This window comes from Rhinatrema bivittatum, chromosome 8, assembly GCF_901001135.1.
Source record: "Rhinatrema bivittatum chromosome 8, aRhiBiv1.1, whole genome shotgun sequence".
NCBI classification, from domain to species: domain Eukaryota; kingdom Metazoa; phylum Chordata; class Amphibia; order Gymnophiona; family Rhinatrematidae; genus Rhinatrema; species Rhinatrema bivittatum.
In genome coordinates, this window is record NC_042622.1 from 133,904,921 (window position 1) to 133,926,869 (window position 21,949).

At 44.8% G+C, this 21,949-nt stretch overlaps 1 protein-coding gene across 8 annotated transcripts in view; it reads left to right on the forward strand.

The window, feature by feature from the left end:
• The window catches only part of DPP7 (dipeptidyl peptidase 7), a 213,262-nt gene that overhangs the window by 27,369 nt on the left and 163,944 nt on the right, over nucleotides 1-21,949 (forward strand). For 7 of the 8 annotated variants that reach the window (XR_003858160.1, XR_003858161.1, XM_029612202.1 and 4 more), the window contains exons 4-5: nucleotides 7,979-8,023; nucleotides 8,197-8,360. Coding sequence is in view for 6 of the 8 variants with exons in the window: in XM_029612202.1 (XP_029468062.1) it covers nucleotides 7,979-8,023; nucleotides 8,197-8,360 (209 nt within the window). In the remaining 2 variants the exon portion in view is untranslated. The remainder of the gene's footprint in view (nucleotides 1-7,978; nucleotides 8,024-8,196; nucleotides 8,361-21,949) is intronic. The other variant, XM_029612204.1, reaches the window with a different exon arrangement.

Consider the following 21,949-nt stretch of genomic DNA (forward strand, 5'->3'; position numbering starts at 1 on the left):
CAGATGAAATCCATTGTCAGAGGAGTATCATCAGCTTTTATTTCTTCTGGGAGAATCCAGATCCAGTCTCTCGTGGGGGCTCTCCCATCCCAAGTTGGAGAAGGGAGTGGATCTGGATTGGATAATGGTCTTCACTGACGCCAGCCTCAAGGGTTGTGGGGTGATGTGTCAGGGGTAGTCTGCTCTAGGGCATTGGTCTTCAGCACAGATGGCCTGGTCGACCAATCGCCTGGAGACAAGGGCAGTACACATACCCTGGAGGCCTTTTCTTCCTTTGGTCAAGGGTTGGATGGAATCTTCTCAGACAATGTGACAACATTGGCTTACATTATTTGTCAGGGAGGTACAAAGAGTCAGGTGTGACTCTGGAGGCTCAGCAGTTATTTACTTGGGCAGAGCATCATCTCGAAGGTATAAGCATTTCACGTAGTGGTGTTGAACAATGTGCAAGTGGACTTCCTCAGTGGGCAACAGGTAGATCTGGGGAAATGGGAATTTTCCTCGGAGGCCTGGGATTGCCTATGTGTCGGGTGGGGAGATCCTCAGTTGGGCCTAAAGGCAACTAGGGCCAACATGAAGGTGGCGACATTCTTCAGTCGCAGAAGGGAAGTCAGGGTAAGCAGGGCTGGATGCTGTACCATACCCGTGGCCAACGGGAATTCTCCTATATGTTTTTCCTCCTTGGCCGCTTGTTGGTTGCATGTTGTGGCGCGTAGAGGCACATCCAAGGCAGATGGTTCTGGTGGCACTGGAGTGGCTGCGGCGGCTGTGGTTCGTGAACCTGGTAGGACTAGCGCTAGACAGTCCTTTCAGGTTGGCTCACCTGCCAGGGTTCTTTTGGCAAGGTCTCATATTTTCAGATCAGGAGGATCACGTTTGTCTCACGGCTTGGCTTTGAGAGGCGGAAGTTGTACTTAAAGGGATATTCGGAGACAGTCATTTCCACTTTGATCCAGGCTAGATGCCCTTCTACTTCTAGGGTTTAAGCCGGGTTTGGAAAGTGTTTGGTGCTAGGTGCCTTCAGCAACAACTGGATTCCCTATCTGTGAGCATCTCCTGCATTTTGAACTTTTTGCAGTAAGGGCTGTCAAAGGGTCTAGCTTACAATTCTCTCTGAGTTCAGGTTTCCAACTTGGGTTGCCTTAGGGACAGGTCCCATCCAGATGTTTTGCGATTTCTGATAGGAGTCATACACTTTCAGCTTCCGGTGAGGAAGTTGTGTCTGGATTCAAACTTCAACCTGGTACTGCATGTGCTCTTTGGGACTCTTTAAGGGGAGAATCGGTGAAGGTTCTGATGTTGAAGGCTGTTTTTTTTCTGGTAGCCATATGTTCGGCCAGGCAGATTTTGGTGCTGCAGGCTTTATCTTCGAGGGATAGTATTTCTCCAGTTTGAGACCATCAGGGTGAAGTTGCAGATGGTGCCTTCCTTTTTTACCGAAGGTGGTTTCCTCTTTTCATTTGAACCAGATGGTGGAGCTTCCAGTTTTTCCAGACTGGTATAGGGAGTTTTCACAAGAGAGGGAGCTGCATCTTTTGGATGTGCGCAGGACCCTGTTGCATAAACATAAGGATACTTTTCAGCATTCATATTTATTTATATACCAACATTCAATCTCAGATATCACACCGGTTTACATTCAGGTACTGGAGGTATTTCCCTATCCCCAGAGGGCAATCTAAGTTTTGTACCTGAGGCAATGGAGGGTAAAGTGACTTGCCCAAGGTCACAAGGAGCAACAGCAGGACTTGAACCCTGATCTCCTGGTTCATAGTCCACTGCTCTAACCACTAGGCTATTCCTCCTCCTCCCTTCAGTCTTTCAGCAGCAAAAATGAGCTGGGCCTCTGGACTGATTATTTTTCCTCTGTGTGCTGTTAGGGGTGTGCATAAAGGGGCTAAGGCCTCAGAAGCTATGATCTCTTACTGGTTGAAGGAAACCATTTCCTCTGCTTATTTGTGTAAGGGTCATATGGTTTCCGAGGGCTTGCAAGCACATTCTACAAGGGCACATGCGATCTCATGGGCAGAGTGTCAGTTTTGGTATCTCTGCAGGAGATATATAAGGTGGTGGCATGGTCAATGCTTCATACTTTCACTAAACATTACCGTTTGGATCTGCAGACGCAACAAGATGCATCCTTTGGTGTCAGTGTTCATGCGGTTCTTTCGGGATCCCACCCAGTTTAGGGGTGCTTTGGTACATCCCACTTGTCTGGACTGATCTGGGTATGAACAGGAAAGGAAAATTGGTTCTTACCTGCTAATTTTTGTTCCTGTAATTCCACAGATCAGTCCAGAGGCCCAGCTCATTTTTGCTGCTGAAAGACTGAATATCCTGGTACTAATTGCAGAAATTTACACATTGTAAATGAGTTTATGTTTTGGGGTTATTTGGTTATCAGTATTTGTTTTTCTGGAAGCTTGGAGGGTGCCAGGTCAGGGTATTCCAACCCTGAGTTACCTGTTTGCCCTGAAAAGGGGGAAGGTGTCTACTCATTGGCTTGGGTACATGTCAGTACTGAGGGACTGCAGGTAGCACTCTCAGATATGTAGCAGTGCCTCAAAGATTTTGTTCTCTGCCTCCATCTGCTGGTAGGGATGCAAAACCCACTTGTCTGGACTGATCTGTAGTATTACAGGAATGAAAATTAGCAGGTAAGAACCAATTTTCCTTTCTTCAATTAAAATTATAAACTTAGAAATGTCCAATTAGTCCAGTGATCTGAATAATTTAATATTTTAGGTGATTTACAATAATTAAGATTGATATTAGTACAAAGATGGCCAATTCCTGTCCTCAAGAGCCACAAACAGGCCTAGTTTTCAGGATATCCACAATGAATATGCATGAGAGAGATTTTGCATACAATGGAAGCAGTGCATTGTTGTAGATATCCTGAAAACTAGGCCTGTTTGTGGCTCTTGAAGACTGGATTTGGCTACCCCTGTATTAATTGTATGTTGATGTTTTTAAGTGAAAATAATTCCCAGCGACATGTCCCAGTTATAAATGTTAAAAGACTCATGGCTATCTCTAGAGCTTCCAGGCACTGAAATTTCAATAATTGTGCCATGAGGTGATAAAGATCAGTAAGCTGATTGAAGTCAAGCTTCATTTTCTTGTCTCTACAAATTTCTACAAGCTAGAAGGGTCTCAAAAATCTCAATCATGAATGTAACTTACAAGTTCTCAAATCTAATTCTTCATATCCAAAACAAACCTGGTATTTAACCACAATAAATATTCATGACCTACAAATGGTCTAATAAACACATTAAACTGCATATTTAGGTTACCCTGTACTTGAGACCTGTTTGGTGACATCATGGACTGGATTGAGAAACACTGATAACTTAATAAATAGATATGCATAATGATAAATTATTTAAATTCTTTATGGCAGGGGTGTGCAACTCCAGCTCTTAGCCACAAACAGGTTGGTTTTCAAGATATCGACAATGGATGCAGTGCATGCAAATCTATCTTGTGCTTATTTATTATGGATATCCTAAAAACTAGGCTTGTTTGTGGTTCTAGAGCAGCGGTTCTCAGCTGGTGTGTCATGACACACCAGTTTGTCGCCAAGCACACACAAGTGTATCACCACACTTCCCGGTCCCCCATTGGTCCAGCTGCTCCCCTTTTCCCCAGTGAGATGCAAATTCTTCTTCTGCCCGGGCTTGAAATGCTGATAGCCTGGGAGGGACAAGGCAGAATAGCTGGAGTCGGTGGCACTAGCAGCATGGTCTCTTCTTCCTGCCCCCATGGCCCAGAAGAGAAAGTGATGTTAGCAGCTGCACACAAGGGAAGAAGAGACCATGGTAATTTACAAGTGCAGGCAGCATCAGCCTGGAGCAAAAAGAGTAACAATGTCAGCCCCCGTCAGACACCTTTCTTGAGGCCACAAGGGTTGGAAGAGGAGGCTGCTGCTGCTGCTGCCACCAGTTGTTCTTAAGTGGGGAGAGAGAGAGTATGAGTGAGCATGTGTGTTTGAGACAGCATGTATGTAAGTGTATGATTGAAAGCCTGTGTGGTGTGTGTGAGAGAGAGAGCATGTGTGTAACTATGTGATTGAGGAGCCTGTGTGTGTCTATGTGTGATTGACATCCTTTGTGTATGAGAGATACAGCATATATGTAAGTGTGTGATTGAGAGCCTATATGTGTGAGAGACAGCATGTGTAGTATGATTAAGAGCCTGTGTGTATAAGTAAGAGAAAGAAAGAGCATGTTTGTCTGTGTGTGATTGAGAGCCTATGTAGGTGAGAGAGTGCATGTGAGTATGTGATTGAGAGCCTGTGTGTAAGTTAGAGAAAGAGAGAGAGCTTATGTGTGAATGAGAGTCTGTGTCTAGGGGGATGATGCAATTAAAATGTGCACAAAGTGGGCATTGAGTGTTCAGCACCCACTTTCCTAATGCACCCCCAGATACCCCTCCTGGGGATGCCATGCTATATTCTAATTAGGGGTCACGCTGTCAAGGAGGCACTAGGGTTGATTGCACACCCCTAGCACCTCCTTGATAGCGTGCACCCGGGAGAGGCTGGCTGTCCACGGCCATCTGCCAGTAAAGAAAACGGACGCTGAATTTATTGGCATCTGTTTTCCTAACCAGTGCACAGTCACAGGTTCGGAAAAATGGACATTGGTAAATTGAGTGTCTGTTTTCCCAATCTGACTTCCAGCACTTTTTAAAAACTTTTTGTTTATTTTTTTATATACTGACATTTGATCTGAGATATCACATCAGTTTACATTCAGGTACTGTAGGTATTTCCTCAGAGGGATTACAATCTAAGTTTTGTACCTGAGGCAATGAAGGGAAAAGTGACTTGCCTAAGGTCACAAGGAGCGACAGCAGGACTCAAACCCTGGTCTCCTTGTTCATAATCCACTGCTCTAACCACTAGGCTATTCCTCTAATTTAACATCACTAGGATATTAAGTCGGAGGATGTATAGAAAAGTAGTATTTTCTGCTTTTCTGTAAACTTTTGGGGGTGCTCAGATGCGTATTGGACACATTTTTTGTTTTAAATTTCAGGTGAGTAATAACCTCATCAACATGCATTTGTATAAGGGGATTAGATTGCGCCTACACAACCCGCGTCCAACTGCAGGTTAAATAGTGTGCCCATCTGAGCGCACTGTATTGCATCGGCCCCTAAGTGAGAGAAAGAGAAACAGCATGTTTGTATGTGATTGAAAGCCTGTGTGTGTGTAAGTGTAAGAAAGACAATATGTGAGTAAATGATTAAGAGCCTTTGTAAGAGAGAGAAAGAACATGCATATATGTGCATGAATGAGAGCCTGTTTAAGAGAGCTTGTGTGTGACTGAGAAAGAGGAGAAAGTTGCAAGCAAACTACTCCCTTCCTGCTAACTAAAACAATCTCAGAGCACCTGGATATCAAATGTTATGTTATGGAGAGCAAAGCATTTTTTTTATCCTTATTATTTTTAATTATTTGTTCTTTGTGTCTGCTGTTTTGAAATATTTTATTGGTGTCTGGAGATTTTTTATTTGAGTTTTTAATTATTGGATATTTCATTCATCAGCTGTTTTGAAATAATCTGTTCTTTTTATTCGTATGTTTTTACTGCTATTGATTTTATATTTCTTGCTTTATTTTATGAGAACTGGTGATTTCTCTTTTTCTGTTGTTGCACTGCATACAGAGACTCTGGTTTGTTGTGGTTTCCAGTTCAGTTTTTGACTGCATGTTTCTAGTTATGCTTTATGATCTCTTTATTCTTTGTTAGGTGAGGGTCTGGCACATTTGACTGGTGAGGTATTCTGCTGTTGTGTAGTTTCTTTTTGTGTTTAAAGAATTTATTGTCAATCAGGGCTCTATAGCAGCCTGACTTGTTCTGTTTTCCTAATAGGAGGTGTATTGGTGTTTTAAGGCTTGGTGTAATATTTTCACTGTTGCCTTTTCTTAGGTAGGGTGTTATTGTTTGAATGCTGGAAGTTGGTGCTGTTTTAGTATGGGAGGATTACTATTTATGTAATTTCTGTTTAGACAGAGTACTTATTAGTCCTGGGGAATTCTGTGCTACTGCAGAGCACAGAATTTGAGTAGAATTCCCCCCTGTGCAGAAAATAGCAGAGGAGACCCTGGCATGCCGCGAACAGAGCACGCAAAGATGAAGGCGACGTGTTCTGCTCGCTGCGAAGATGAAGGCCCGGCTTGCCATTCGTGGTGAAAATGGAAGGCCCCCATGTGCCGCGAATGGAGTGTGCTCCGCTCGCGGTGAAGATGGAAGGCCCCAGTGTGCCACGAATGGAGTGTGCTCCGCTCACGGTGAAGATGGAAGGCCTGTGTGCCGCGAACGGAGTGTGCTCCACTTGCAGTGAAGATAAAGGCCCCGGTGAGAGAAAATGTGTGTGTGTGTGAGAGTTGAGAGGGAGAGGGGTGTGAGAAAGGGGAGGGGAGGGGGTGAGAGAGGGGAGGGTGAGAACAGGGAGAGGGAAGGGTGAAAGAGCATGGGAGGTAAGAGGGTGGGGGGGATGCTTGAGTGTGGGTTTCAGAGAGAGGGAGCCTATATGAGGAGATTGTGAAGGACTGTGTTTGTGTGTGAGAGATTGGGAGCTCGTGCGTATGAAAAAGGGATCGTGTGTATGTGAGGGTGCTAGCCTGTGTAAAGGGATTGTGTATGTGTGAGAGAGCCTATGTGAAGGGGTGTGTGAGAGAAAGACATAGGTAGCCTGTGTGAGGATATATATGTGAGTGAGAAAGGGAGCTTGTGTGTGTGTGTATGCAAGAGAGAGGGACCCTATATGATGGGATGTGTGTGTGTGTGTGTGTGTATGCGAGAGAGTGAGGGAGCCTGTATGAGGGTATGTACTAGAGAGAGGGAGCATGTGTGTGAGAAGGGAGGGAGGGACAGAGGGAGCCTGTGTGAGGGGCAGTACCGAGAACAGGGTCAAATTCTGGGACTGACGATAGAGTGGAAGGGGTTGAGCCTGGAGGTGGAGGGGAGGGATACTGGCAGGTGGAGGAGTTGGGGCCTGAGAGGGCAAAATGGCTAGGGTAGTAGGGAGAGCGAGTGGAAGGGACACTCTTACAGTGAATTTCTAGGGAAATTTTGCTCAAAATATTTAAAATTCTGCATCTTTAAGTAATAACTTTTTTCTGTATTAATTTAAAATGTAATTACTTAAAGACTGTTATGTAAATTGTGTTATTTTGACCAATATAAAATTTTCAGAATTTTGCAGAATTTTGTTTTTGCATGCAGAATTTAAAATTTGTTTGCACAGAATTCCCCCAGGAGTAACTTATCTTTCCCTTGTGTTATTCTTAACAATAATAGTAATACTGGACCTTTATTTTTTATTTCCACCATGGATTGTAATGAGCAGTGTGTCACACATTTGAGCATTGTCTGTCAGGTGTGTCATGATGGGAAAAAAGTTGAGAACCATTGTTCTAGAGAACTGGAGTTGGTTGTTCCTGCTTTATGGTCTTATTTAGAATGTTCTTTATTGAATGCCAAATACAAAAAGATAGCACATTTTAACAAATATGTTACCTAACCCCCATAACATACTTTTTGACATTTCCTTTCTATAAATTCTGAAACTGATTAATGAAAATTGATATATTGTATGTAATAGAAACTGTCTTCTTTAGATTTAGCCTTCTTTTCCTGCCTCTGGCGGCACTAGAATTTCATTGTCTGTAACATCACAATAACTTACAAAACTTTCCATGCTATATGACTTTATATACAAGGTGCCTTACTTAGAACAGCTCAGCATGTCTTTGTTACTCTAGACCAAAAGACCTGAATAGTTTATGATACATACTATAATTCTGTTACCTTATGGAGGAATTTGTGAGCCTTGCGACTGCATAGATGTTTTGTCACATCAAAAATGGAAGGAAGCAGTAGGAGAAGGCTGAACCTACAGGAGACAATTTCTTTACAAATACAGATCTTCAATAACCAGTCCCCTTTCCCTCTCCACATAGTTCCCTACCATGGACAAGACTGTGATGTTGCAGACTCCGGAGAAGGTAGAACCTACAGGACACAGTTTCTGTTCCAAAAGTAATTTGTAATCTGCAATGATATACAGAAAAAAATGCAACTTAATGGGGTTTAGGTAAAAAATAATATATATTTTTTATTTGCTAGAATGTGGAGGTTGACCATTTTAAATAGTTGGATGATCTTACCTATTTTTCAGAGATATTATGGCAAATCACTTCTATATGAGAATAGGTCATCAGAGAGAGAAAACATTGGTCTGCTTTCTGTGGAGCAAGCTCTGGCTGATTATGCTTTGCTTATAAAAGATATTAAAGCACAGTACCATGCCAAGAATACTCCTGTGATTGTTTTCGGAGGCAGGTAAATTCACTGTAGCAGGTTCTTATTTTAATATTTTAAGGGATTTGTTGACTTCCATTTTACTTTTAGACGGCCCGAGAGAGGGACATTGCTCCTGGCACCCCCGCTGGACCACCAGGGACTTTAGGCAAGTTTTGGGGGGGGGGTCGGGAGAGTAGGGGATTGTAAATAATTAGATCTGAAGGGTTAGGGTGGGTTTGGGGGTTTTTTTCTGTGTGCCCTTTCTCCCCCCCCAAAATGATAAAACCACATGAAATTTCGTGGGGTTTTCCCATCATTTTCGGGGATCCCCAATCCACGACGAAATAGGAAATATTGTCTTTATTTAAAATTTTGTCTAAAACGAATACACATCCCTAATATGTACACCTGCTCTATATTTGGGGTAAGTGATAGTAAAAATCTTAAATGTGAAATACTGACTGGGTGAGGAGTTTGGGTGAAATGGAGGCAGTTGAGGCTGAAGAACCAGGAGGGGGTTGATGTTCTACAAATGGACTAGGTGATCTGATACACTAATTGGTGTATCACCTCCTTGACCGCTTGCCTTGTGGGATGTTCCTGGGTCTGGGACTGACCTGGAAGGAGCTCCCCTAGGGCAGACTCTGTCGGTCCTCATGTATTTTGCACCTGGTGCCCCCACCTAGGGAAGTAGGTGTTAGTGGGTGGGATTTCCCTCCCTTCACCCCAGGAAAACAAATGGGACTGTGAACAAGGGTGGCAGTATGTACAAATATATACAGGTTTATTAGACTATATAAATATGTACATTTCTACATGAATATGGCTGATAGGATGTCAAACAGTACATTTATCTACTCGTGGTTAGTGTTGTGAAACCACTATCTGGTGGGAGGAGCAATCAGATAGGAGTTAATAATCTGTTAAGAAAGCTCTGTAATAGAACTGTGAGTTAGCAATCTGTTGTAATGGCTTCTAAAGAAGGAGGAGTCAGCAATCTTGTAGAGTCTCAGATATCATCTTGCTAAGGAGTAGCAATCTGTAATGAATCTGATATAGTTGTGTGTGGATCCCTGGGCCGGTGGCAGATGATCACGCTTCCGGGAGGATATCCCGAGAGGGGCCACCAGCTAGGCTTGAGTATGGAGACAGACACATATTAGTTCTTTTATTAAACAGGTTTTTGAAACCACCAGAGGTGGCAGTAATGAGCAGATATGCCCCGCACGGCTGTAGTCCCTCAGGTACTGGAACAGGATTCCAGGATGGCTGAGCTGTTGAGAAACTGTAGAAAGTGAGTAGACAGAGTAGGCAGAGTTCATGAACAGAACTAGATGACAAAACTCACATAAGGTCTCAAGGAAGCTCAGGAGCTGGAAAGGTTTAGGTCCTCGAGGAGCGAGTACCTGGTACCAGGGAAAGCTCTGAGAGAGCTATGGTAACTCACAATTGTTTGTAGCAGCGATAGCTTCCAAGCAGTAGAGAATCTTCAGAGTGTCCAGGAACATGGGCCCTCGAGGAGCGAATACCGGTTCCTGTCTGTAATCTGAAAATAAAGAAAAGAGCGAGACCCCCGAGGAGCGGGTACCTCTGGTAAGTCCGAGGAAGCAGAGTAGCTTGGGAGGTGTAGCCGAAGCAATCCCCCGCCCTTGCTAACTCAGTTAGATGGCGAAATAGAGACCTTTAAATATTGGAAGCGGATGACATCATCTCAGGCGGAAGCCCCTGAGATTCGCGCTCTTGCTGGTACTTCAATCAGAGCGCACGCGCACGCCCTAGGTCTTCAGGCAACATGGCAGATCTGCAACATCGAGCTGGTCTGGGGACGCCGGAGTTGAGACGGCATAGAGACGCCGCGGCAGCCAGCCGTCCATCAGACCCGGAGGGAGTCGCCACAGAGGTAAAGAGGGCGGAGTGAGGACGTCGAGCAGCGATGGTCGCAACAGTTAGTAGTCTCAGGCCATGCAACTATTTACATTTCAGCAAGATAGCAAGAACATTTCATATTTGGTAATTTGGGGTTCTGACTCCCTCAGTATACCATCAAATAGAATAGAAGGGACCTCTTGTGTTCCTGCTTAGTCAATTATTATTATTATCCTTCCCCTTTCTTATCCAAAATCTCACCCATGTGAAAAGATGCAACTGGGCTGGTGGGCAGTGTTGGCCTGGGGTGGGGGGGGGGGTCCATTGTATCTAAACCGCTGCCATCTCTTGTGCGCCACTTCCGCTCCACTGAAAGGTCCGTGCCAACACTGAGGTCAATTCCCTCCTGGGGACCTAACTTTGCTTCCCAGTCTGTCATTCGGGTCCACACCCTCCTGGGGGACCAGACTCTGCCTCCTGGAATGCTGCTGGCTCCATGCCTGTAATAAATCTGCTGTTAGTTAGACTGCGGAGTAGCAATCTGTTCTTATTGGCTCCTAAAGAAGGAGGAGTCAGCAATCTGATATAGTTGTGGGTGGATCCCTGGGCTGGTGGCAGATGACCATGCCCCCGGGAGGATATCCTGAGAAGGACCACCGGCTAGGCTTGAGTATGGAGACAGACACACATTAGTTCTTTTATTAAACAGGTTTTGAAACCACCAGAGGTGGCAGTAGTGATCTGATATGCCCAGCATGGCTATAGTCCCTCAGGTACTGGAACAGCGATCCAGGATGGCTGAGCTGTTGAGAAACTGTAGAAAGTGAATAGGCAGAGTAGGCAGAGTTGATGAACAGAACGAGATGACAAAACTCACATAAGGTCTCAAGGAAGCTCAGGTGCTGGAATGGTTTAGGCCTTCGAGGAGCGAGTTCCTGGTTCCAGGGAAAGCTCTGAGAGAGCGATGGTTATTCACAATTGTTTGTAGCAGCGATAGCTTCCAAGCAGTAGAGAATTTTCAGAGTGACCAGGAACATGGGCCCTCGAGGAGCGAGTACTGGTTCCTATCTGTAATCTGAAAGTAAAGAAAAAAGAGCAAGGCCCCCGAGGAGTGGGTACCTCTGGTAAGTCCGAGGAGGTAGAGTAGCTTGGGGGGAGTAGTCCGTAGGTAGCGAGACACATTCCCATACCCAACCCCTTGCTAACTCAGTTAGATAGTGAAAATAGAGACCTTTAAATATTGGAAGCAGATGACGTCATCTCAGGCGGAAGCCCCTGAGGTTCGCGCTCTTGCTGGTACTTCAATCAGAGTGCACGCACGCGACCCTAGGTCTTCAGGCAACATGTCATGTTGGAAAGTCCAAGTGTGCCCCATGTGCAGCTTTCTGGCTGAGGAATACAAATTCTCCTCCAGTATTCTGATAAGAAGCTACATTCATCCTGTCGTCAGTTTTGACTGATGACAGAATGTGCCGCTGTAGCTCACACCCCACCAAAACAGCAGATATCCATCTCCATACTTCACAATAGGGATGTTGTGCTTCTCTTCATAGGCCTTGTTGTTGAGAGCGGCCTCGAAAGGCCTTGCATTCTGTTGAGAACGGGTGGTTTTAGTGTGCCCTTGGGCCTCAGCCCGGGCCCAGACCTTCAGGGCCGAGCCGAGGGTTGACAGTGGCTCCGCATGGCTGACGGTCTTACCCTCTGCCAGGCCGGCAAGCTCCCAAGGCCAACATCCGAGGATGTTGGAAGTTGAATGGTCCTCTGACCATTCCGAGCCCTTTCGGACCTGCTGCGAACAGCATGGAGCAGCAGGCCTGGCCTGAGGTTGAGGGCAGACGGCCTTGACACAAAGACATGACACTGATTGATGCGACGGCATCTAGATGAAGACACTGGATTAATGCAACGGCATCCTTGGACGAAGACACGGGGTTGATGCAACGGCATCCTTGGACGAAGACAGAGGATTGATGCAACGGCATCCATGACGAAGACACATGGCTGATGCAACGGCATCCATGACGAAGAACTTGACATCCAAATAGGCAAAACACAAGGCTTGGACATTGGCACTTTCTCTCAGGGCGCCCTACTCAGGCCACCCGCGGGACTGAGTCGCGGACCACTCTGTCCCACTGCGTGCCCTACACAGCCCAGGCAGGCTGGTCATGGACCACGAGGAGAATGGGACAGCGCAGGAAAGATCCAGGACATGTCGGCTCGAGAGCGCAGGACACCAGTCCACCTGCAGGCCACTCCAACCCGTGAAAGACATCGTCCGAGGGAGTCCGGGCCACAGGACCAGAAGTCTCAGGAGCGTGGAAGACGAGACGCAGGAACACACATCAGGACGTGGAGGAACATAGCGAGACATCACAACATGGACCGGGACCTCAGGCGGAACATGAAGACGTGGTAGAAGGCAGACGAGACGAGGAGCTCCACGAAGACAGAAGACCTTACAAGGCTGGGCAGGCAGGAGCCTCCAGAGGGAAGTCATCACGATGCAAGGCCAAGAACAGACTGACGAAGCAGCCCTTTATAGGGCTAAAGCAGGAAGTCCAATAACAGGTGGGGCCAGCACACTTCCTGTGCCTGGCCCTTTAAATCTTGAAGAGAGGCTCGCGCCGGCACCTAAGGGAAGCAGGAAGCTGTGCAGGACCGCGGACAGCGGCCTGCACCGACGCACAAGGCAGAGAGAGTCAGGACCGAGCCTGGATGCAGGCTCTGACGTCGGCAGCGGCTCCAGCCGCTGCAGGAGGCCCCAGAGGCGGCTCCAGCCGCTACCCCAGCCCGGGGCTGCGGCCTTAGCGCCGCAAAGGTGAAGAGACGTCAGCGGCGGTATCTGGCTGCAATGGAGGGCAGGAAAGTCCGCGGCTCCAGCCGCGGTGAAGAAGACATCCAGGGTGGCCTCCGGACCACATGAAGAACTTCAGGTCGCGGCTCCAGCAGCGTAGTGCAGGCCCGACGGCGGCGTCCATGCCACGTCGGGGACAGGAGCAGCATGGGGTGAGTGAGCCTGCTCGCGGGAAGACCAACGGGCAGCGAAGTCATAACACTTGTAGACTCCTCTCCAAGCATAGCATTTATGGTTGTGACCATAAAGTTCAATTTTGGTCTCATCACTCCAAATAATTTTGTTCCAGACGTTTTGAGGCTTCTCTAGGTGCTGTTTGGAGTAATGTAAGCGGGCTGTTTTGTGGCATTGGTGTAGCAATGCCTTTTTTCTGGCAACTCTACCATTCAGCCCATTTTTGTTCAAGTTTTTCCTTATTGTACATGCTGAAACACCCACACCACTTTGTTTCAGAGAAGCCGTTATTTCAGTAAAAGTTGCTTATGGGTTTTTCATTGCATCCCGAGTGTTACGTTTGCCAACTCACGAGACAGGCTGCAAGCCAGCTCACTCAGCCCAATGCTGAAGCAGCTCCTGCAGCCTCCAAACACACCACTATCCTCCTATCCCTGTTGCTCGCTAGCAGGTACATTTTAAAAGGAGCAAAGATACATTTAATTTTATAGCGTGCATGTGAATACATGCATATTATTTAAAATATCCATATTTTAACGTGCTTACACAAATGATGAGAGAGAGACTCTATTAGAGGGACAATCTGACACTCTATATTTCCTACTGTAAGAGAGGCACTATTAACTCAGGCTGGATTTTTTTTTGGGGGGCGGTATTAGAAGGGTCTACCGACCCTTGTACCTTAGGCAGACCAATGTAACATCGCCCCTGCCCCAAAACCCATCCTGAGTTGAAAGTGCTCCTCTTACAGTGGGAGATATAGAGTGTCAGATTCTCTCTCCCTCTGGTGTTCAAAAACTCTCTGTTTTTGTGGGTGTAATGCTTTTAAAATCTACCTGTAGGTGTGTGTGTGCTAGCACTTAAAGCCTCATGGTTGGAAACCAGCTCGCCAGCACTTCCTGATGACATCATATGGCTGGGTAGTTAAACCCCCAGCTGTGCAATACAAGGTGCCTCAGCACCGGGTTGACTATCTTCTGGTAGTGTGCGTTGCTGCTTCAGACTCCATCTTCAGCCTTGTCTTACCCTCGTCTTCGGCCTCATCCAGCCTTTCGTGTCCTCAGCCTTGTCCAGTCTTCTGTGTCTTCAGCATGTTCATGAAGAACACTTGTTACAGGTAAACAGTGATGTGCAGTGACATTTATAGCAGGGGATTCAGTCTCGCTCACCTGCCCTCCCCCCATTCATCCCCGGTCTACAGCAGCCTCATCCCTTCACCCTCTCTCCCCTAGAGACAAAAGACACTTGGAACCCATATGGCATTAGGCCTGTTGTAACCGCTTAATGTAACATGGGCTTGACCCTCAGAAAGCCATAAATAAACAATTACCATATAGTAAATCTCCCATATGAAAAACATCATTAATTGTCAGCTCTCAAACAGTAACCACCCTACCTACAAAAAAGCAACACTGCAAATATCACATCAGGCTCTAAAACACCAGTATACCTCCTACTTAGAAAACACTATAAGCCAAGCTGCCTAAAGCACCTGTAAATTAAAAAAATACATGTACCTAAAATATTTAACACAAAAGCTTTTAAAATTCCTTCCTTCAGATGTCCTACATTGTCTCAATAGCTCACATACAATATTTTTGGATAATACTTGCATAGATCCAATAAAAATGAAACACAGCTTGCCAAGAATACAGTTTACCCCGAGACAAATCTGCCATACCAAAACAACACTAACTCCTAGGACTCAAACAGTAACAATCCTACACAGGAAAGAGTAGTACTGCAAATATTACATTAGGTCTTAGAAGACCAATACACTCCTATTGAAAACAGAACAAGACAGACTGCTATAGACCCCTACACAGAAATTATACACTGGTAAAATCTCTCACCTCGATCACACATACAGAACAAAGACAGACCTTACTTAAGGCAAAATAAGAAACTAACAAACAAAAAATAAAGAAATATAAAACACTGATCATAAAATAAAACCATACTAATAAAACAAATAAATATTTAAAAACTGATGAATAGAACATCCAGTAATTAAAACCTCATAAAAATGTTTATAAAATGTCCCAAAATACCAATATAATATTTCAAAACAGCAGATATATCAGACAACATCTAATAATGAAACTAAGAAGGACTTTTGAAATTTCCCATTCTTCAAACCTGGGATATTTCAATTTCCAGTCACTCTGAGACTGGGGTGGATTGAAGGATGGGGAGCTATACAAACTTTATCCTTACACACATACACACACACTCACCCAGTCACACAAAAGAAACAACGAGCACTCGACTATCGAGGGGACCTGTTGCAAAGGCAATTTGAGAGAATGGAGCCCGGCCTTATATACCGGAGCTTAGCCGACGTCATCATCCGGGGCCGAGGCCAGGTTCCCACCATGGGCCCTATTAAAGGATCTGCTTGTGCACACGCGCGCCTAGGGAGGAGCTCAGCGTTGGGATGGCGTTTCTCCGCGGAGCATCAGGAACTATAGCAGAGCCGGAGGCCCCAGGGGCAGCCCGAGGACAGAGCCGGTGGCCAAAAGCCGCCAGAGATGAGGGACCAGGTGCTGGATCACTTTGATAGAGGTGAGGGGGCCGAGTCGCGGGTCTGCCACGGCTGGCGCACGTAGCACAATAACCACGCCTCTTGCACACTTTTTACCTTTGTAGCTGCTCCTTTCAGTTTTTTTCTAACTATTTTTCTCATTTTATCAAAGTTTCCCTTTTGAAAGTTTAGCACGAGAGCCATGGATTTGCTTACTGTTCCCCTTCCAGTCATTAATTCAAATTTGATCATATTATGATCACTGTTGCCAAGCGGCCCCACCACCGTTACCTCTCTCACCAAATCCTGTGTTCCACTGAGAATTAGATCTAAAATTGCTCCCTCTCTTGTCGGTTCCTGAACCAATTGCTCCATAAAACTGTCCAGGAACTTTATCTCTCTAGCATGTCCCGATGATACGTTTACCCAGTCAATATTGGGGTAATTGAAATCTCCCATTATTACCGCACTACCAATTTGGTTAGCTTCCCTAATTTCTCTTAGCATTTCACTGTCCGTCTCACCATCTTGACCAGGTGGACAGTAGTATACTCCTATCACTATAGTCTTCTCCAGCACACAAGGGATTCACATACTCCCCACTCCGGTCAGGCTTTCATTCACATAGCCCCCCCCCCAGTCAGGTTCCTATTCACACACACTACACCCCTAGGTCAGGTTCTCATTCACACACACCACATTCCCACACCCCAATAAGATTCTCATTCATACACACCACACCTCAAAAAGGCCCTCATTCATACACATCCTACCCTTTCACCCCAGCAAGGCTCTCCTTCATTCATTCACTCACATACACACACATACCACTGGGAGCCATTCTGCTGTCCTCCTTGTGTGCTGGCCTGTGCGCTAATGAAACCACATGAGCCTAGCTCTTCCTCTATGCTGATCTTGTCCTGAAATTTTTTTTTTTTAATTGCCTCTACTGTTTCTTTCACTTTTTCCAAACAAATTGTCACCTGTACATTATGTATTTGCTAGCTTTTCATACACATCCTCTCTTAGGCCTCAAGCCCTTAGCCAAGCAGATCTCTTTGCTGCTATGACAGTAGATGATATTCTTGGGGCAATATCAAAAGAATCGTAAATGGAATGAGTCATCTGTTTTCCACAGTCTGTTGTCTTTGTCATTATGTCATTGAAGAATTTCAAGTCATCCTCTGGTATTTTCTTTGTGCGTCCTGTAGTTTTTCACGGTTATTGTACAAATATTCGATCATCTGCAAATGATGCATACCAATTGTTGATTGCAATGTTGCTTCCTGGTAAACTCTTTTTCCTATTGTATCTATTAATCTTGGGTCTTTTCCTGGCGCCAAATTTGAACAAGCTTTTATTTTCTTTGCTTTCTTCATTGCAGATTCAAAAATTAAGGCCAGATTTTAAAACCTAAATGGGCAGATATATGCATGGCCTGTTTTGGAGCGCCAGGTTTTTAAAATCTGGCCTTAATTGTTGAATCTGCAATGAAGAAAGCAAAAAAATACACGCAGCCATGCGCGTATCTGCCCTTACATGCAGAGGAATGGGTTTTGGAAAAAGGGGCGGGCCGGGGGCAGGATTTGAGCGGCGTCTGAGTGTGGGCGGGCCGGGACAGTGCCATTAGGCAGCCTGCCAGACCACGCAACCTGCTACTGCTCTGGAGAGCAGGTAAATTTAAAATAAAATTGGTTAGTTAGCGGGATTTTAGGGGTCAGGGTTAGTAGGGGAAAAGGGAGGCAAGGTGTTAGGTAGATGTTTTAGAAAGTTCCCTCCCAGTGTGCTCCTTTGTTGGAGCAGACTGGGAGGGACCCGGGGAAAAGGCCTAGTCCGTCGCTGCGTACATCTACTAAATTACCCCCACTTACGTGCACGAGATGGCACTTGTACACATGCTTGTGCCGATATAAAATTGTGGGTAGTGGATTTTGTAACGTGTGCATCAACGCTTGCATGTTATAAAAGATCGTCCATGTGCGCGCACTGGGAACTGCGCACGGATTTAAAAATCCACCTTTTAGAGAATAGTGTGACAGTTGCACTTTGATTTGACCAGGGCATTTTTGTATTCAGAGAGGACAACTTTCAAAGACCTGTGTGTGTACCCACATAAGTGTGTATATGGTTGCATGCAGATCTACCCCATTATTTTATAACCTATGTGTATCATGTATATGTAATTCCTCCCTGCAACATTCATGATGTTTAAAAAATAAACATGAATAGATATTCAAGTTAGCTGGATAAGATCCAATTTATCTAGCTATGTAGAGGCTTTACTGCCACGTAGCTGGATAAGTCTCAAAAGCGCTACATATCCAGCTAAATAAGATAGCTGGATAAGTGTCAAATAGAACCACTTACCCCAACCCTTATCAAGAATTTAATTATCCCGATATAAATTTAAAGGACTCTAATTTACTCATTCCATTCCCTTAGCAAACTTAATTAAGAACTAACAAAAATCAAGATGAAGACAGCAATCCAGCAGCTGGGGGGAGGGGGGGACCTTCTTGTCTTTTGCATCAAATGCCACATGTATGATTTTTTACCTGTTGGTATGAAGTTGTCTGTGTGCTCCCGGTACAAAGAGCTCCTGGCTTTCAGAGAAAGAGCCCAATCTCTGGAGGCTAGAATGGCAGACCTGAAGAAGCTGAGGCAGACAGCAAGGTTTATAGAGGAGACCTTCAGCAACATAACAGCCAAGTTCCATCTCCAGTTTGGCAGCCCTAATGCTGCCTTGGAGGAGGAAGGTCATCTGGTCAGAGAGCATCGTCCTCGTGTAGCAGGAAGTGATTCTGTAGCAAGAACCTGCACTCCAATTGATGCATTATCCTGTCAGCCCAAGGACAAGTCCGCAAGGGCTCTACCTTAACCAGGATGGAATCAGGCTCCTGGTGCTAATCTTTAAAAAGGGGGTAGAACAGCTTTTAAACTAGAATATGGGGGAAAGCCAACAGTTGCTCAGCAGCGTATGGTTCAGAGGGAGGTATTTCGAAGGATATTAACGAAACAGGAGAGTTAGGACATCCCAAAAGAGAGGTTCCAATAAAAGCAAAAGTAGTCCATGTGTCTATAAGTAAAGAACCCTTAGTTAAAAGATTCAAAATTATCCCTGTCAATTGAAAAGCAGGTGTTAATACAAGCAAAAAACATACTTTGAAATGTCTGTATATATTCGAAGCAGAAAGCCTGCAAGGGAGTCAGCTGGACTGTTAGATGATCGAGGGGTTAAAGAGGCACTTAGAGAAGATAAGGCCATAGCGGAAAGATTAAACAATTTCTTTGCTTCGGTGTTTACTGAAGAGGATATTGGGGAGATACCTATTCCGGAGAAGGTTTTCATGGGTAATGATTCAGATGGACTGAACCAAATCACGGTAATCCTAGAAGATGTGGTAGGCCTGATAGACAAACTGAAGAGTAGTAAATCACCTGGACCGGATGATATACACCCCAAGGTTCTGAAGGAACTCAAAAATGAAATTTCAGATCTATTAGTAAAAATTTGTAACTTATCATTAAAATCATCCATTGTAACTAAAGACTGGAGGGTGGCTAATATAACCCCAATATTTAAAAAAGGCTCCAGGGGCAATCTGGAAATCTACACACCAGTTAGCCTGACTTCAGTGCCAGGAAAAATAGTGGAAAGTGTTCTAAAGATCAAAATCACAGAACATATAGAAAGGCATGATTTAATGGAACAAAGTCAGCATGGCTTTACCCAAGGCAAGTCTTGCCTCACAAATCTGTTTCACTTTTTTGAAGGAGTTAATAAACATGTAGATAAAGGTGAATCGGTAGATGCAGTGTATTTGGATTTTCAGAAGGCATTTGACAAAGTTCCTTATGAGAGGCTTCTAGGAAAAGTGAAAAGTCATGGGATAGGTGGCGATGTCTTTACGTGGATTACAAACTGGTTAAAAGACAGGAAACATAGAGTAGGATTAAATGGACAATTTTCTCAGTGAGTGGGGTGGGCAGTGGAGTGCCTAAGGGATCTTTACTGGGATCCGTGCTTTTCAATATATTTATAAATGATCTGAGAAAGGAATATGATGAGTAAGGTCATCAAATTTGCAGATGATACAAAATTATTTAGAGTAGTTAAATCACAAGCGGATTGTGATAAATTGCAGGAAGACCTTGTGAGACTAGAAAATTGGGCATCCAGATGGCAGATGAAATTTAATGTGGATAAGTGCAAGGTTGTTGCGTCCGTCGGTCGCAGACAGCTGCGACCGCTCTGCCTTACCTCTTTTCTTCCTTTTTCTTTCTCCTTGGGCAAGATGGCTGCCTCTGGTGCCTAGTGCCGAGGGTCTCGGCATCTCCAACCTAACATGGGCGTTCCAGTCCGCCATGCTCACTCCCGAGGCCTCCTAGGGCGCGAGCGCGCACATCTCCTATCCTCAAATACACATCATGGCGGGAACCTCGGGGGCGGCCCCACTGCATGACATCAGTACCTCCAGGTATATCAAGCCTCCGCTTCGCTACCACCTTTGAGTTAGCAAGGACTTTGGTTTAGCTACTCTGACCACTCTAAGCTGCACACTTAGACGCTGCTTCACTCCAAGGGCCTTCAGAAAGGTAAACAGTGGAGTGCCTCAAGGATCTGTACTTGGACCAATGTTTTTTAATATATTTATAAATGATCTGTAAAGGGGAATGACAGGAGAGGTGATCAAATTTATAATGACACAATATAATTCAGTGTGGTATAGTTAAATCACAAACTGATTGTCCCCCATGGAGTTTCATTTCATGACCCCCTAGTACTACATTTTCCAATGGAAAAGATTCGAAATTCATGCATCATTAAAACCTTTTAAGTATCTGAAAGTTTGTATCATATTCCCCTGTACCTTCCCTTTTCCAGAGTATACATATTTAGATCCTTCAGTCTCTCCTCATAAGTCTTCCGATACAGACCCAAAACAGTTTTGGTTGCCCTTCTCTGGACTGCCTCCATCCTGTCTCTATCCATTTTGAGATAAGCTCTCCAGAATTGAACACATTACTCCAAATGAGGCCTCACCAAGGACCTGAACAAGGGCATTGTCAACTCCTTTTTTCTTACTGGTTATTCCTCTCTATGCAACCAAACTTCCCTCTGGCCTTGTCACATTGCTTCATTGCCTTCAGATTGCCAGACATTATTATCCCAAGGTCCCTCTTCTAGTTCATGCATATTAGTCTTTCACTCCCCATTACATACAACTCTTTTGGATTACTGGACTCCAGATGCATGACTCTGCACTTCTTGGCATTGAATCCCAGCTGCCAAATCTTGAACCACTCGTTAAGCTTTTTTAAATCACTTTTCATTCTTTCTACTCTTCAGGTGTGTCAATTCTTTTGAGGATTTAGTACCATCTGCAAAAAGACAAATTTTCCTTCTGTTACTTCCGCAGTGTTGCTTACAAAGATATTGAACAGAACCAATCCCAAACAAATCCTTGTGGCACTCCACTTGACACTGTTCTCTCTTCAGAGTAGGTTTCATTTACCATTATATGCTGTCCCCTGTCAGTCAACCAGTTTTTAATCCACTCCACCACCTTGGCACACACTTCCAAACTTCTCATTTTATTCATGAGCCTTCTATGCAGAACTGTATTGAAAGTTTTGCTGAAATTCAAGTAAATCACATCGAGCGCTCTTTCTTAATCTAGTTCTTTAGTCACTCAATCCAAAGAAATCAGATTTGTTTGACAGGACCTTCCCCTGGTGAATCCCTGCTGCTTCCAGTCTAGCAACCCACTGGATTGTAGCTAGTTCACTATCCTTTTCTTCAGCAGAATTTCTATTACTTTTCCTACTACCGAGGTGAAGCTAATCGAATTGTAGTTTCCAGCCTCCTGTCTGCTACTAGAGTGGAGAGTAGTCTAGTGGTTAGAGCAGCAGGCTGTGAACCAGTGTTCAAATCTCACTGTTGCTCCTTGTGACCTTAGGCATACACTGTACCCTCTATTGCCTCAGGTAGAAACTTAGATTGCAAGCTCTTTAAGGATGGAGAAATACCTATTGTATCTGAATATAATCCACTTTGAAGTGCTGAAAAGCAGAATAATACTCTTGTGAAGCAGGACCATGACTGTTCTTCTTCAATCTTTTGGCACCACTCTCAGTTCCAGGGATCTACTGAACAGGTGTTTAAGTGGACCTGTTATCACATTTCTGAACTCCCTCGGTATCTTG